Source organism: Salvelinus fontinalis, chromosome 22 (genome assembly GCF_029448725.1).
Source record: "Salvelinus fontinalis isolate EN_2023a chromosome 22, ASM2944872v1, whole genome shotgun sequence".
In the NCBI taxonomy this organism is placed as follows: Eukaryota; Metazoa; Chordata; class Actinopteri; order Salmoniformes; family Salmonidae; genus Salvelinus; species Salvelinus fontinalis.
The window spans coordinates 9,795,435-9,812,548 of record NC_074686.1 but is presented as its reverse complement, the minus strand read 5'-3'; the positions used below and the strand labels follow the sequence as shown (position 1 = coordinate 9,812,548).

Sequence of the window (17,114 nt, the reverse complement as noted above, 5' to 3'; positions counted from 1 at the left end):
AGACAAAGAACAAGGGACGGGCCTCCAGGGACTTTCTGTGTAGTAAAATAAGAAACATTAATCCCGGACCATAATATAATGTGGACCGGACCCGCCTCTAATTCTTGCGTGCCGTAAATGAGATTTGATTGCCTCAAGAGCCATGTATTTAGAGACTAGGGCCCATAGATATAGAATGGTATGTATCTATTGTTGAAGTTTCTACATTATGATGCATTTACATGACACTGCACCATTCTATGCCAGCCTTGTTGTAATATTTAAATAAGGATATGTCACTGAATGTTTAGAATAAGAACAATATATATATTTTTTAAAGCTAACCCAACTCTCTAAACACTTGGCTCTGGTTGCCTCTGTCATGGAAAAATCTTCCCAGCATGAAATAGTATTTATTTATTTTGTGTTTCTTTATTTTTATTGTAAAATTTCAAATGACAATACAATAACAAAATAGCAGGACATCACTACACGTACATTTTCTCTGAAAATAAAATTCACCCAGCGTGAAATAGTTCCAAATCGTTCTGATTCTGAACAATCAGAACGATCAGAATGATCGGGAACTATTCAGATATTTTCTTTTCACATTGTCCTTTTCAGAATGGTTCCAGCATCTATGGTGGATGCGTAACCAGATGCGTAACTAGGCCAGCACAGTTCAGCTCGGCTCAGCTTGGTTTGGTTCAGCTCAGTGGTATGAAAAGGTTATTAGACCTCTTGGGGTTAAAAATGTCATGTCAGCCCTGTTTTTTCTCCAAATATCTGTGAGATCCAAAGAGTTTATTGTAAAACACATTAGAAAGTTCTGTGGCAGGAGAAAATAAATTCTAAATGTGAACTTATATTTGAAAGAAAATTTTTAAGATTTAATTTTTTTCAATATTTGAAAGAAAATAATTGTCTTATACTCATAACCACAATGTTAAAAAAATTACTATGACAGTTCTCAAAAAAAAGTATTTTATTGAAGACAGTGACTGCCATTTAATGTTGCCCGAGAGAAGGTCACGGCTCCATGATACTTATTATTTTCCATACTTATTTGACTATGTTTGTGATGTAGTGTATGGTATTGATGTTGCCGTGAATATAGTTTAATGGGCCAGATTTGCTTCTTCTCATTGTAAAAGTGGTGGTACAGGTCACCAACATCCTCTTGAGAAAATTTGATCCAACCAGTCTCTCTCATGTGATACACTGCAAAGAATAAAGACAAAGTCAAACACACACCCACGCACGCGCGCACACACACACACACACACACACACACACACACACACACACACACACACACACACACACACACACACACACACACACACACACACACACACACACACACACACACACACACACACACACAGTCTTGTACAGCTAACCTTGTGGGGACATGCAATTCAGTCCCATTCAAAATCCTATTTTCCCTAACCCCTAACCCTAAACCTAACCCTAATCCTAACCCGTACTCTTACCCTAACCCTAACCCTAACCTTAACCTTAACCCTAACCCTAACCCTAACCCTAACCCTAACCCAAAAACCTAAACTTTATCCTAACCCTAAACCTAACCCTAGCTCCTAACCCTAACCCTACAACTAACCCTAGCTCCTAACCTTAATATTTAACTTAATTCTAACCCTAACACTAATTCTAACCTTAACCCTAAACCCCCTAGAAATAGCATTTGACCTTGTGGGGACTAACAAAATGTCCCCAGTTGGTCAATTTTTACTTTGTTTACTATTCTTGTAGGGACTTCTGGTCCCCACAAGAATAGTTAAACACGTCCACACACACACACACACACACACACACACACACACACACACACACACACACACACACACACACACACACACACACACACACACACACACACACACACACACACACACACACACACACACACACACACACACACACACACACACCATTATAAACCAGGTAATAAGCTCAGACGTACTGTTGACTGTTCCCCCAGAGTAAACATCTCTGTGTGTAGCATGAAATATGTCCCTCTGTGCCAAATCATAGGCTTCTGGAACAGACAAGTCATATTGGGAGCCACTGTCCATCACACCATAGGCATAGGTGTTACCAGACCCAGTCGAGAACATGTTTCCACAGTCTCAGACCATTGTCATCAACGTAATACAGCCCAGGACCCTGTAATCATAATAACAATAATAATAATCATGAATGTCTTTTAGTAGCAGGCTGACAATACAATTTCAACTAATGAGTGTTTGTTAATTACCCACTAAAAGAGAAAACTTCATAGTCAAACCGTATACAAAACAAACCCATCTGACTGATGATACTACTGAATATTGACATGATCAAATGATTGACTATATCATTGATCACTTGTTAATAAAAGACTAGACTAGACAATCTATTCTACCAGTGAGATACACAAACCAAGCAACCTGAAGGGCCTAACTTTAACTTGCCTACTTGTCACAGCCACATATCATTGTGCCCATGGAGACCACCATGTTGGCAAGGAGCTTAGAAGCAGCAGATACTGAGATCCTCTCTTAGTTCCTCAGCTTGTATATCCTTAAATAAAATGGGGGTTGGGGGAGAATTGAAAAATATAGGATGCAAAAGATATATACATCATCTAATATGGCATCAAGATAAATTACATTTACAGGAGGAGTTGGATATTCAGCTCATTCGTCCCTTGGTATGCATAGAGTAACTATAGGCCTACACAGAGATCTGAATATACAGGCATTTGAAACGATCTACAGTCTCTACCGCTGCCCCATCAATCTAAATAAGAGTGTAGCTCACCCTGTGAGTCTTCAAGTCAACAATGAGTTATTTTGAAAGCTGCCATGAGGAATGTGTGTGACCTAAGATAATAGTCACATCGGTACTGCCTCGCCTTTCCTCTCTTTACCTGTGGCTTCCTGTACTTTCCACAGACCACAAAGCCCTGTACGTCTTCACCATTTCAAAATGTGAAATGTGTTTTCTATGATATAAAATGTGTTTTCTGTTAAATAAAATGGGGTTTCTATGATTATTTTAGAATTTGTGTCACAAAAAGTAACCAAATTTGGCCAATAATGTGGTTGTTTGCCTAACTCCAATTTCATCCACTGACTAGACAGCAGCAAAGGCCATCTATTAGTGCCTTATAACCATTATTTTCTGGCAAATGTCTAAGTGGGATTCTTGAGATGTTCCAACTCTGAAGTCACCCCATTGAAGTTGACATTTAAAACGGGTAAGGTAAGAGTTAAGGTAGGGTTAGGTAAGGGTCCTGGTTAAGGTTTAGGGTAAGGCTAGGGGTTAAGGTTAGGATTAGAGTTTATGGTAGGGACATCCCAAGGGTATCAGTAACCATGATTTTATACCTCAATGCTCTTAACTCCTTGCAGTAATTTTGAGAGTTCCCAACTATGATTTGACTGCCAATACATAATCAGTTACTAGGCAAACTAGGGAGGATCAGGTTCTGATGAGCCAGTAAGTAAGGAAACCGCCAACTACGGAAACTTCTGAAGCCAAACCATTCTTGCATGTAGCCAACACAGCAGTTGACTATCCCTTGTGATTGTCCTCAATTTTGTTATTGTACCAGTTCCCTCCAATTCTCGTCACCCATATTAGTGACCTAATTCCAGATCTGAGTTTAAATTATTTGAAATCATGTGGTGGGGGCAGTGTGCTGAGATATTGTACCTCTGTGGGCGCAAATCAATATTTTATATATACACTAGATGACTGATAGGGGGCGATGTGTTGAAGCCACCGTGCCTCCATCTTGGCATTCTCCCACTATCGTAAACATTTATTTTTTTAATCTATAGAAATGTATGTATTAATGTTCACATTTATTTTTGCCACATGCATTCTATTACAGATGCCTTCATGCATAATTTTAAATGATATTATATGAGCTAAACATAAAAATTATAAAATAAAAAATATATAAAAAGTATCATTTTTAGGAATTACTAATGTTACTGTCCCTACCACAACAAAAATACTTAAATACATGTAATTTTGTCCTTGAAACATTTTATTGAAATATTGTAGAATTTCATTCATTCCTGTGGAGCACTGCTTCCCTGGGAGGGGGGATCCACTATATCATATTATATCATGATAGAATCATACATTGGAAACCCTTTTCAGTTACCTTGGTTACTGAAATAGACTTTGGCAAATGTGGCTGCTGCAGGTACAACAAACTATTATGACCCCTCAATGGAAAGACGAGACTCTCACAAACACTCTACGAGCCCCAGAAGCTTAAAGTCAGCTTCCTTAAAGTATAATTTTCAGGGATTACTAATGTTACTTTCCCACTACAACAACAAACATACTTAAATACATTACTTAAGTCATTTTGTCCTTGAAACATTTCATTGAAATACTGCAGAATTCCATTTGTTGGAGGACTGCTCTTACTGGGGAGTGCCTTCAAAGCCTCTCAATAGCCAATACATCGCATCAGATTTGGCAGGGAGTGGTTACACAATTGCAGCATCACTACAATAGTTCCTTCTCTTGGATAGGTAACATGATAGACCTTTGCTCCATAAATGGTTTTACAGTCAACTGGGGTCACAGAAGAACAATAGAAAGCGTGGGCCACTCAAAATGAAGGGAATGAAAGAATACGGTACAATACAATACATTAAAATCAAAACAACTCATACCAAAAAAAAAGAAGTTTCCATCACTGATGTAAAAGTATCTTACATTTAGCAGACACTCTTATTCAGAGCGACTTACAGTAGTAATTGGGGTACATTGACATATTTTTTTCAGCTTGTTAGGTCGGTTATTTGAGCCAGAGACCTTTAGCTAACTGGCTCAACTCTCTAACCAATAGGCAACTTGCCGATCTCGAACTACATTCAATATTTACATCAATTTGGCTTTATACATGTCACTGTCCTGATGTGTATGTGATTTACAGTATATTAGGAGGTAGTGAGTATTGGTCAGAGTGAGAGTGAGATAATGACATCACTATTTACAGTTAAAACAGTAGCATTGTTTTGTCAATGTGGCATGTCGTCCTCCGTGAACAGTCTCTCTCTTAGTTTGTAGTAGCTCCCCTTCCTGTCCATCAACTCCTGGTGAGTGCCCTGCTCCTGGACGGTCCCCCGGTCAATCAGAATGATCTGATCTGCCCTCTCAATGGTCTTCAGCTTGTGAGCAATCACCAGCAGGGTCTGGAAGGGGCAGATAGCCTGGCCCTTTAAATGTTTAATTGACAACAAAATCAACATTAACAAAATGGCCGTCTCAGTCTCCGGACTTCAACCCCATTGAAAACCTGCGGTTTGAATTAAAGAGGGCAGTTCATAAGCTCAGACGAAGGTGGTCAAGGATCTGGAAAGATTCTGTACGGAGGTATGGTCTAAGATCCCTCCCAGTGTGTTCTCCATTCCCATAAAACATTTTTGAAAAAGGCTCAGTGCTGTTATCCTTGCAAGGTGAGGTATTGAAAGGTATTGAAAATAGGGGCGGCAATAATTTTGACCACTATCTTTTTAAGAAGGAAATAATATTTGTTGTTAAACAAAATCTATTTCTCTGAGCAATTGTGTTAGTATAAAATAATATAATTTTCCCATTTTTGAGGGGCATACAATAATTTTGGACATGTAATCTAATGCAACCTATTGTTTATTACAACCAAGATTAGGTGTCCCAACTTGGTCTCAGAGCAAAACATTCCATTTTGTATGATATGTTACTTTACCTTAGGTTACATAACATTGACGAGACATAACATAGCAAATGTAAATTTGGGACACTCAAATTAGTATGATATGCTACGTTTGGTATGGACAGTATGTTACTTAAGGCAAAAACAAAATGAAGTTGGTGACATGCGAAAGTCGAACAACCCAAAGGTTGCTTGTTCAAATCTCCTCACGGTCAACTTTTGCAACTACTTACTACTTTTTAGCTACTTTGCAACTACTTAGCATGTTCGCTAACCCTTCCCCTAACCTTTTAACATAACTCCTAACCTTCACCACTAACATAACGTAGCATACAATACTAAAGCTGTTGAACGTAATATATCATACTAAACAGGTCAAATGCAAGCCAGACGTAGGATACTATACGTCCTACAATTGTTTTATATTGTATGAAAGCTACTACATTGGTAGGCCAATGTAATGTTACCTAACGTAAAGTAACATATACTGTACTAAATGGAGTGGCACAGATTTGAGTAAAATAGAATACGTCAGCCAGCGTCCTTGTTTAACAGCAGCATTGAGTATCAAAGACTCAATAGCAGTCACAAGACCCAGGGTTTGGCGTTGGCTTGTTTTGCTTGGTAAAGTATACTGAAATGAAAGTGAAAGCAAAGGCAGAAAGGACTTGCAACGTGGTGTGATTGCAAGCCAACTTATTCGGCATGGAGTGGTTACACAATTGGCGCTTCACCCAGACAGATCAAGTTATTGTCAGCCATTTTGTGATGCCAGGTCTTGAGATGAGATGGCCGCTGGTATATCCCCCTTTGTGCTCGCCCTCCCTTCCTTCTTGTTGGTATCCGTTGGCAGTGGGTAGGTGGATTGTTGTTGATATGTCACCAACCTAAAGGGACAGGAAAATAACCTGTATGTGTTTAACTGACAATGCAAACTTCTACTGAGAAAATAATTGAGTTGATGAATGTTGCCACATGACACTTATCTCACAAATGTCCTGAGCTCAAATCATAGCAGCCCCAAAATAAACAAACTCCGGTACTTCTTATCACTACTTTGATTAAGTTGATGATTTGGATGACTAGATGACGTATGTCTGCACCAGTGCTGCAGATGCACAAACAGTAAAGGTGAGCAGAAAACTCACAAGACACTGACCAAGTGAATACTTCATAACACCTGCAAGACACATTGTAGCAGTGTTTTTTTCCCTGATCAGTGTTAAGGATTCTCAAAAAGAAACGCTCAATATTTGTATGACAGTCGACTGCCGCCTTTTCATGGTGATGTGCACTAGTCAGATCTGGTCATTAAAATGGGTGCCAGTATCTCTCCTGAGGTCTGTGTCTATGTGTTATTGTTCTCCGGTAGGGGGTGTTGGAGCACTGACATTTTGTTGTGGCTTAGCCGTAGTGCAGACAGGCAAACTGCCAAAAACATTGGCAAAGAACAAGGGACGGTCCTCCAGGGACTTTCCAAGACTTAGTGCTCTGTGTGATAAAATAACAATTATTCCGTACCAGAATCAAATGTGCTCATGTACACACTCAAGTGGACCAGACAACACTAAAAAGTAAGACAAAAGCTCATGCACAATAAAAATACCGGCAAACATTGCTTAGGCTACACTTCACCACAAAAATGGCTGCAGACAAGTCTGTCACACCGATAAAACACTTAGACAACAGCATTCACAACAATGGGTGTGTACAGGAAATGTAAAACAAGCGTCAGATAAAATGCTGTGGTTTAGCAAAAGATTTAAATGTTTAATAGATTATTTATTCTCTTGGGTAGGCAACGTAATAGACTTTTGCTCCAGAAGATCATAAATGTTTTTAGAACATGGGTCACTCACTGCCCCTCTATGTATTATTCAAACATTAAGAAATAGAATAGGAAGAATACAATACAATAAAATAAAATCAAAACCACTCATACGAGATAACAAAATGTCACCAACAGAAGTGTCCATCTCTTACGAAAACCCCCCAAATCTAACTATATTCAATATTTACATGAATTTGTGATGTACATGTGGTTTACAGTATATTAGGAGGTAGTGAGTATTGGTCAGAGAGAGAGTGAGAAAATGACATCACTATTTACAGTTCAAACAGTAGCATTGTTTTGTCAATGGGACATGTCGTCTTCCGTGAACAGTCTCTCTCTTAGTTTGTAGTAGCTCCCCTTCCTGTCCATCAACTCCTGGTGAGTGCCCTGCTCCTGGACGGTCCCCCGGTCAATCAGAATGATCTGATCTGCCATCTCGATGGTCTTCAGCCTGTGAGCGATCACCAGCAGCGTCTGGGAGGGGCAGCTAGCCAGGGCCTCCTGGACCTGAGACAGCGATAACAGATATGTGAAACCGCTAACTAGCGCTAACCCTATTGAGAATGTCATAGGTAGTACGTATGTAAAACTACTAGCACTAACCATATAGAGAGTATGAACGATGGAAGGCTAAAGCTATATGGTTCATGTGAGGGATGCCGTACCATGTGTTCGCTCTCCGTGTCCAGTGCGCTGGTGACCTCGTCCAGGATGAGGACCTGTGGCTCTCTGATCAGAGCTCTGGCGATGGCGATACGCTGCTTCTCACCGCCGGACAGCTGACCACCCCGCTCTCCTACATCTAATAGATGGACAGACAGACAGTAAATTTATCAAGTCCGTCCTTGTGATCATCCAGCAGCGATATATATAATATTCCTATTTGTCATTGATCACGGGCCAGTGTACCTGTATCGTAACCCTTCTCCAGTTGGCTGATGAAGCTGTGGGCATTGGCTCTCCGAGCAGCTTCCTGTACCCTCGCCAGAGAGCAGTCTGCCAGGCCGTAGGCAATGTTGTCCTTGACGGACCCAGAGAACAGAACTGGCTCCTGGCCTACCATGGCTATCTGGTAAAGGGAAATCCCAAGCAGGGAAAAACGTATCACCAATCAGCCCATCAAAGTTTATACAATGTTTCTTCTTCTGCAAAGATTTCTAATAGGGAATGATGTTGGTAGACAATGTGGCATACTACAGTTATCTTCCTGTGCTCTCTAGACATGTAAAAATGCCAATATCTGTGTAAGAGTAACTGTGTTACTTTGCTGTGCAGGTGTGTTGGTAGTGGTTCTGGTAGCTGTCGACATTACCTTCCTGTGTAGGTAGTGGTGCTGGTAACTCTGCAGTGGCAGTCCATCCAATAGGATCTCTCCCTGCTGAGGCTGGTAGAACCTCTCCAGCAGACTGACACAGGTGCTCTTCCCCCCTCCTGACGGCCCCACCAGAGCAGTCAGCTGACCCGGCCTCAGCTCCAGAGAGAAGCCCTAACACAAGCAGAGAGCCAATGACACACTACCTCAGCAATGGCACAAGGAAATGCAAAAATGTGGTGATGACGAAACTCCCTCGTGTTTAACTTCCTCCCAGGCAAGCTTTACCTGCAGTACTTTGCGTTCCTGGCGGGTGGGGTAGGAGAAGGAGAGGTTGTGGAACTGGACGTGTCCAGTCAAGGTCTCTGGTTGGAGTTTCCCCTTGGTGCTGACCTGGGGCTCTCTGTCCAGGTACTCAAACACCTTACCAGCTGCCCCCACTGAATTCAGCATGTCGCCAAAAATGTAAATCAAAGTCTGAGAGGGCAGAGGGCAGATTTATTATACAGAATTGTGTCATCGTAACTCCAAAAACGTTAGTGTTTGGAATCAACATTTTCAACAGTTACTACGTATTTATGTTGTATGATCTTTCTCGTCTCTATAGCAACTTTTACATTATGTACTTTCTTAATGAATACATTGCGATTAAACTTGTAAAATGTATTCCACTCTTAATGGTCGATGGAACGTTAACTGTTGTTGATAAGACATTTGTCTCACTGTGAAGGATGGGGCTGAGATACAAAGATAAAGTAGCATTAGCGTACCCTGATATTGTCTGCCAGGTCAGACTGGTAGAGGATGAAAGAGACCAGGTTCCCAGTGCTCATCTGACCTTGCTGGATAAACAGTCTGCCATAGTACAGCATGGCCACCTGCATTACCACTGCTGTTAGCTGTAACACACAAACACACAGAATGTGATGAGTATGTGCACAGAAGATCATAAGAAATGGTGACAGGCAGTTTGCCTTATTCCTAATCAAATAAAAATAATTGAAGTATTCTGAGTATAAGGGGGACAGGGAGTGATCCCTGCATACTCACTCTTCTCAGGAGCAGGTAGACTGCCCTGACGGTGTCCCGCCTGGTCTTGAGATTGTGGGTGTCCATCAACCTGTCGTTATAGCGACCAGCCTCATGCTGCTCAGTTTTGAAGCTTCGGACTGTCCGGATTCCGCCAACTGTTTCCCCCGCTGCCTCGTTCGCCCTGGCTATAGAGTCCTGCACCTCCTTAGAGAGCCTCTGAGGAACAGTCAATCCTCAATAACATTTACTGGACTCTATTTTGTAAGGTTACCCAGTACATTTAGCAGTCACCATCTAATGTACTGTATTTTCACACCAAACATTTTTTTAATAACAATTTCAGCTAATAATTTCAGGGTCTGCAGGCACCAATAGATAATTTCCGGACCTTCTGTTCTGGATACAAACGACTGTACTATACCTGGTAATAGTTGTCATGGACACTTTGCAACAGGCCGGTGATGGGCGTCTCCATCAGCATGAGCAGAGTGAGCTTCCAGGACAGGCTCATCATGAGCGACAGCATACCCAGGGTCTTAATGAGGGTCCTCAGTAGGACGTTGACATTTAGGGCCACCGCCCGGCCCATCAGGGTGGTGTCTGTGGACAGCCGGGACGTGATGTCACCTACGACAGTTCAGAGGTGAAAGTAAATTGTTGTAACGTCGTCGAATAACCAAGGAGCAGAAAAGAACAAACTGGCAGTGTTTTCAAGAGATATTCTGCCACGCATCAGAGGACAGTCCATTGAATGACAAAGAAAGTTCCATAGAATGTGCAATTTAGCTACAGTAGTAACGTCATAAACAAACAAGGTTGCCACTTGATCCAGTAAGACAACAGATTGCACGCTGATCATACCTTCGGGTCACCACCATAGGATGTTTGGAATTATTAACGTGTCTCTACCTGTCTTGATGGTCTCAAAGAAGCCGATCTCCTGCTTCACCAGGGCCCCAAACAGCTTCACTTTCATTCTGCAGGTGAAGCTGTTGATAGCACACATGAAGAGGCCTCCACGACAGCCTGCACTGAAAGAGCTGCAACAAACAGACACCATAAGCTGCAGGTGTGTTGGAATAATCAATCTGATGTTCACATTGCAGCAGAGAGGTCAGTGTCTTCAATCACCAACATTTTTAAACAATACAACCCACAATGTGGAATGTGCGATATTGACAGGAGACTGTATATACTGTTGTATCAACTTACCTTCCCAAAGAGTAAAGCCCCATGAGGATGATAGCTGTGAGAAAGTTATTCCACTTGTACTGGGTACCCAAGATGTCAATCACCTTTCCAGTGTAGAATGGGATGAACATCTCACCTGAAAACACACACCACCACTATCATCATCAACATCATCATCATCATATAATACTACTTTTTTCTAAACAACAATGAAATACTTACAGAGGACAGCCAGTGACAGGAATATAAATGCCCCAACCAAAAGGAGGGTGTCAGGTCTGTAGAAGATGAGGACTCTCATGAACAGCACTCGTGCCTTTTGCGTATTCTCTTTCCCGTTACTTTCTCCATTGCTGTCAGGGAAAGTTGTCTCCCAAAACAAGGCTGCTGCAGCTGCTGCCACGGTACACAATAGCCACAAACTTGGACTCCCCAGACCCAAAGATCCATACGCGCGCTCCGGTGAACTTCCATACAGCATAAGTCGCCCTGTCTCATAGACCGGGGCAAGGAAACAGTGCACCGCTAACCAGCGCTTGAATACGGGTTTTATAGATCCTAGTGTGAGTAGTGATAAACCGAGTAGTAGAACTAACCGAATCCCCGCTACAACCCAGAGACGCACCACATTTCCGAAAGTATCAAAAGTTCTTGGTTCAGTTTTGGAAATAGATGCGCCGAAAGCCAATGTGGTTATGTCAATGCATAGACCTACAGCCATAGCGAACGCGCACGTTCTAACCATCATTTTTGTCATCTAAATGTTTTGTTCATCTATAACCTATTGATTAAAAGGTGAGAGATGGCAAGCCCCCGAATTCATGAAGATCCTGTTCACTGAATCGACTGTTTTCAGATATTTTCAGAGGCAGCGTTTTAGTTTCAGTTTCAATTTCCCATAAGCCCTAATCAGAATCAGAGGGAAATATTCTACACAATATTGTGCACCTTTCCATTTAGCTTGTATACTGAGACATAATAAATAACAGATAATATTGCTAGTGTACTTAACCGAGTGGTTAATGGTGACAGGTTTATCCTACATTCTTCGGAAAAAAAGGTGCTATCTATAACCTAAAAGGGCTCTACCCATAGGAGAACCCTTTTTGGTTCCAGGTAGATCCCTTTCCACAGATGGTTCTACGTGGAACCCAAAATAGTTCTACCTGGAACCAAAAAAGGTTATCCTATGGGGACAACCGAATAACCCATTTTGTGTATGCGTGTGTATATGTATGTAGTCTCGTTCGCGCTCCCCGCTTTGGCGCCTTTTGAAGTTCATGTGAGGTAACAGTTCCCACAGTCCACAAATATACGTGACCATGTCTGTGACCTCATTAACCGCATTGATATAGCTGATATATTGTCTATTATTTGACCTTAACCACTCACTAGGAGGACCTAAGTAGGCTAATGTAGGTCTGTCATAGGCTAGCTTTAATGAACACAAGTCAACAATGAGTTAAAAAATATCCACTTGGTAACTGATGACTCATCACCTAAAATAAATACCATTTGCTACAAACATTCCCATGGCCTCACAAGTGCATGGTTTATATCCCGGTAAACACAATCATAATAACAAAAATTACCAAAACATTTGATGGTGGCAGAATACTTCTTGAATAGTTGTTTTGGTGTTGAAAGAAATAAACATACGGAGAAAGTTTAATTGAGAGATGGTTTATTGACTTGTGAATAACACAAAGACAGTCCAGCATGAGGTCCTCGGGTACCCAAAATAAAATCAGTGTCTTCAACAGAGGGCTTAACTATTATAAATCATTTAAACATAGTATGTGTAGTGATGTGGGGATGAGAATATTTAACATTGTGCCAGCATGATTTATAACCTAATCCAAACATTATATATCCTGTGTAGATTTAATACTGTTTGTTCATAAATCGGCCATATGTCCACTCACTGTTCAATAACTAAGACAACTTGAGTGTTTCAGTTTTCACAACTCAGTTTTCACTGATCATAAAAAGTGGGCAACTCGTTGCCCAGGATGCATTTCTCCTCTGCACCCTTTTCATCAATGGTGACAAGGTAGGCCACACCTCCACTCGAACCATCTCGACTCATGGCCAATGAAAGTGCTGAGAGAGGAGAGGTGAAGAAAGAGAGAGAGGGAGAATATATTATAAAAAATTATACAACATCTTAATAGCTTCTAATTCATGCTGTTTAGGTCATATATCAACACATATAAGTATTTTAAAAGTGCAATGTCACTCACTGTTGACAACAAACTGTTGGCAGTCCTCTTTGCTCATGGCCTTCCGGTACTCTGCATCAACAAACCCATAGACATAAGCGCTTCCGGAGCCGCCGACCGCAAAGGGTTGTCTGGACAACAAGCCATTCAGGGTCACGTACACCTGGGAGGGATCAATGAGAGGGGGATGCTTGAGCACAGCAACCTAGCAAACTCTGAAGTAAGTAAAATATTATGCAGACTAGTGAACAACTGTGAGTTTGATTATGTAGGGGAGAACCAGGACTAAAGTAACACTTTTAGGACTCTTCCTAATTACTCAGATCGATAGAGATAGAGAGTCCATATTTCATGACAATTCAACTTATATATGTCCTCTACCATTAGCAACTGTAATTTAATTTCGAGGGTAAATTAATTTAAATGAAATAGACCGGCAACAGAACTACCGCAACGTTACTTTTGTACCTGCTGGCGGGGCGGGAGTAACACAGCCTTGGGACGGAAGTAACAGCTGGCGAGAAATGTACAATAGCTGTCTTATCTCCATGTTTCTGATTTGTAATGCTCGTTACTTTCAACAAATGTACTACCAGCCATAAATACATTTTCGTGTTGATTTGAATAATTAATGCTATAAGTTCTAAATGTATGAAAATCAACCGTGCATCAACATCGCAATGTTGCGCAACCACAATATTTTGCCTTACAATATTAATCGGAGTAATGGATCACATAATAGCGATATTAACCATCATTTTCTCATCTTACTTCAATGGGAATGTAGTAGGAGATGTTTATCACCATCTGGATTACCTGGTTAAATAAAGGTAAAATATATATTTTTAAATTATATATTTTTTTAAACGTAGCCCTACCAATCAGGTTATCTCCAGCTGTCCTTATCAGACGCACTCCTCGAGTCTTGATAGAATAAAACAATTTATTCTCTTCACAAACAGAAAACTCATCATGCTTATCACATTTCCATGGCTTAACACAAGGTAATTGACCCCCAGAATCATAAAGATATATATTTTTAACCACTAACCTGTCGATAAAAGCTTTTTGAGAAGCTGATCCATCAAGTCAATTGATTAAGGCATAATACTAATGATGTCATATCAAATTTGTAAACATTGTCACTTGTTGATATTTTGATAACATTATAAAAGCATTATGAACTAGAAGAGACAATGGCCTGTGCTTAAAGTTATTTTATTTTAATCCAGGTCATCATGTAACATTGTGTTACATTCGTCCCACCCATCTCTCCTGTAACGTCTCCCAGGCTAACAACCAAGACTAGCTATCATTTTACATGAAACCTGTGTTGTCATTTAGACACTAAATGGGTTAAGAAAACAACATATGTTTGGAACCTTAAAAAATGCAACGAAACTCTAGAACCGAAAAACACGTCCGGATACTTACATTGCTCAAAACCACTTTTTGTTGATAACTTGGTCGGACTGGGCAGTTTTTGTTGATAACTTGGTCGGACTGGGCAGTTTTTGTTGATAACTTGGTCGGACTAGGCAGTTTTTGTTGATAACTTGGTCGGACTGGGCAGTTTTTGTTGATAACTTGGTCGGACTGGGCAGTTTTTGTTGATAACTTGGTCGGACTGGGCAGTTTTTGTTGATAACTTGGTCGGACTGGGCAGTTTTTGTTGATAACTTGGTCGGACTGGGCAGTTTTTGTTGATAACTTGGTCGGACTGGGCAGTTTTTGTTGATAACTTGGTCGGACTGGGCAGTTTGTTTGGGGGCAGGGAGCTCATCCTCTGCATTAGGAACATGCTGACTTCACTATCTGATTCTAGCTCCTGTCTCATCTGAGAAAATGGGTGTGTTACTTTCACCCCGTTTTACTTTTGTCCCGGCTCTCCCCTACTAATTGTACTAAAAGTTCATTTAAGCATACACTCAAAACTATTACAGAATTGTTCAATTCAATTAAAAATGACCTCTTCTGAGCTACAGGCATCCGTTTAAATGTTCAAGATGCAAGACAATGTTTTCCGAAATGTACACAATAAAGAAATGAATACAGATGGGACTAGTGTTTATAGATGTGGTATTTCTATGTAACGACTGACCTGTCCCCCTCCTCTCTTGTCCCACCCGGCAACAATGAGATGCGCTGACAGCTCTTCTTTGTACTTGTACGAGATGTTTTTCACCAGAGTGGCAGCTGAACGAACTTGAGGATCCTCTCCAACCTCAATGCTGAGTTAAAGAGGTCACAAGTCACATAAGCCACAGCTCAATAGCAGAATTATTTAACTGCATCTACTGTATGAAGGCAATCCCGCATTGCCTAGTTAAATAAATAAAGGTTAAATAAAAATAAAAAATAAAATGAGAACATGAGAAAATGCACAGTGAAGGCCTATTAACCTTTTCCATACATTTAACTCAACCAAATGTGTTATACATAGGACAAGAGCTACTGTCGACCACAATAAATAGCCATGCAGCGGGTAACACGGGTAATACCTGTGCACATCCAGCTGGTAGTTGACCATCTCAGCGATGGTCTGGGCGTCCGCAGCCGAGCCTGACAGGGCGCAGTAGATCTTGTCATGGAGGAGAGAGAGCTTGTTCATCACCCGGTTCACCACAGTCTCCCTGTGAGGGATGGAGAGAAGAGGGAGGATGGATGGAGGAAAAACAGAGGGTTGAGGGAGGACTATCACTTTTTGAATGTTCATAGTAAATGATTGGCTTTCAAAGACTTGGAACAGCTACTTACCCAGCAGACACTCGAGAGTCAGAGCCCAGCACCACCCCTCCATCAAACTCAATAGCAATGATGGTGGTCTGAAAGGAAAACAGACACAATTTTGATTAAGCGCTTTCCAACCTGTCTTGAGGGCATAATTAAATGACTCAATTGAATGACTCAACACTGCTAAGTTCACTTTGAGACTGACTCACATTTGGAAAAGGCAATATATTTTATTTATACATTCATACAAATAAATAAACAAAAACAGAATGAACACCCCAACATTTTAGGCTGATATCAATTCCACCTCCATACATGTCATCAAATTATACTCACCCCAGTTTTGACTTCTTCAGATAGCCACCCTGGCTCTGATGATTCTTCTAACATCTTGAAGCACTTTATTTTTGCGCACGATAGATAGTAAGTGGCTGGTCGCGTTGTTACCTGTTCAGTGTGCACGGTGTGTGAGAAGCCTATTGACTTAACGCGAAATGGAAAGAGAAAGAAAACATGCAATTTAAAACCAAACGACGCCTCATTTAGGACATACGCGAACGATTGCTATTAAACTACAAATTTGTATTTAGAATCAACTATTAAAGATATTTGAGAAAGAAGCCGTCATACCTTTCTGTCTGGTCCACCATTTTCCAGAAGAAAATGAAAGTGAAAATGAGATTGTCAGTGAGAGGCTGAAATGATTTCCCAAGAAACATACAGAGCTCCAAAAGCATGGGGTCAGATACACTATTTTGTTGTTGTTTTGGCTCTGTACTTCAACACTTTGGATTTTAAATGGTACTATGACTATGAGGTTAAAGTGTAGACTGTCCGTTTAAATGTAAAGGTATTTTCATCCATATCGGGTGAACCGTTTAGAAATTACAGCACTTTTTGTACGTAGTCCCCCCATTTTAGGGGAACAGAAGAATTGGGACAGATTAAGTTATATGTGTAGTAGAGTAGTCTAAAATTAAGTAGTGTGATCCCATATTCCTAGCACGCAATGACTACATCAAGCTTGTGACTCTACAAACGTGATGTTTGGATGCATTTGCAGTTTGTTTTGGATGCGTTTCA

General features: G+C 40.8%; 2 protein-coding genes and 1 pseudogene across 2 annotated transcripts; all 3 read right to left on the bottom strand.

The window, feature by feature from the left end:
- Positions 1-930: 930 nt before the first annotated feature.
- LOC129819466 (proteasome subunit beta type-8-like) lies at positions 931-2,967 on the bottom strand (annotated as a pseudogene).
- Positions 2,968-7,476: 4,509 nt separating this feature from the next.
- On the bottom strand, positions 7,477-11,943 carry LOC129819746 (antigen peptide transporter 2-like). The gene is made up of 11 exons (XM_055876290.1): positions 11,299-11,943; positions 11,098-11,212; positions 10,795-10,925; positions 10,307-10,512; positions 9,904-10,101; positions 9,624-9,752; positions 9,142-9,330; positions 8,854-9,027; positions 8,451-8,610; positions 8,207-8,343; positions 7,477-8,048 (listed from the first exon to the last, which is right to left on the bottom strand). Exons 1-11 carry the CDS (start codon positions 11,831-11,833, stop codon positions 7,842-7,844), a joined length of 2,181 nt encoding a protein of 726 aa, XP_055732265.1. The 5' UTR covers positions 11,834-11,943; the 3' UTR covers positions 7,477-7,841.
- Positions 11,944-12,743: 800 nt separating this feature from the next.
- LOC129819745 (proteasome subunit beta type-9) lies at positions 12,744-16,912 on the bottom strand. The gene is made up of 6 exons (XM_055876289.1): positions 16,368-16,912; positions 16,056-16,123; positions 15,800-15,931; positions 15,400-15,529; positions 13,320-13,461; positions 12,744-13,179 (listed from the first exon to the last, which is right to left on the bottom strand). The coding sequence occupies exons 1-6, from the start codon at positions 16,419-16,421 to the stop codon at positions 13,052-13,054; spliced, it is 654 nt and encodes a 217-aa protein (XP_055732264.1). The 5' UTR covers positions 16,422-16,912; the 3' UTR covers positions 12,744-13,051.
- Between the last annotated feature and the right edge of the window lie 202 nt (positions 16,913-17,114).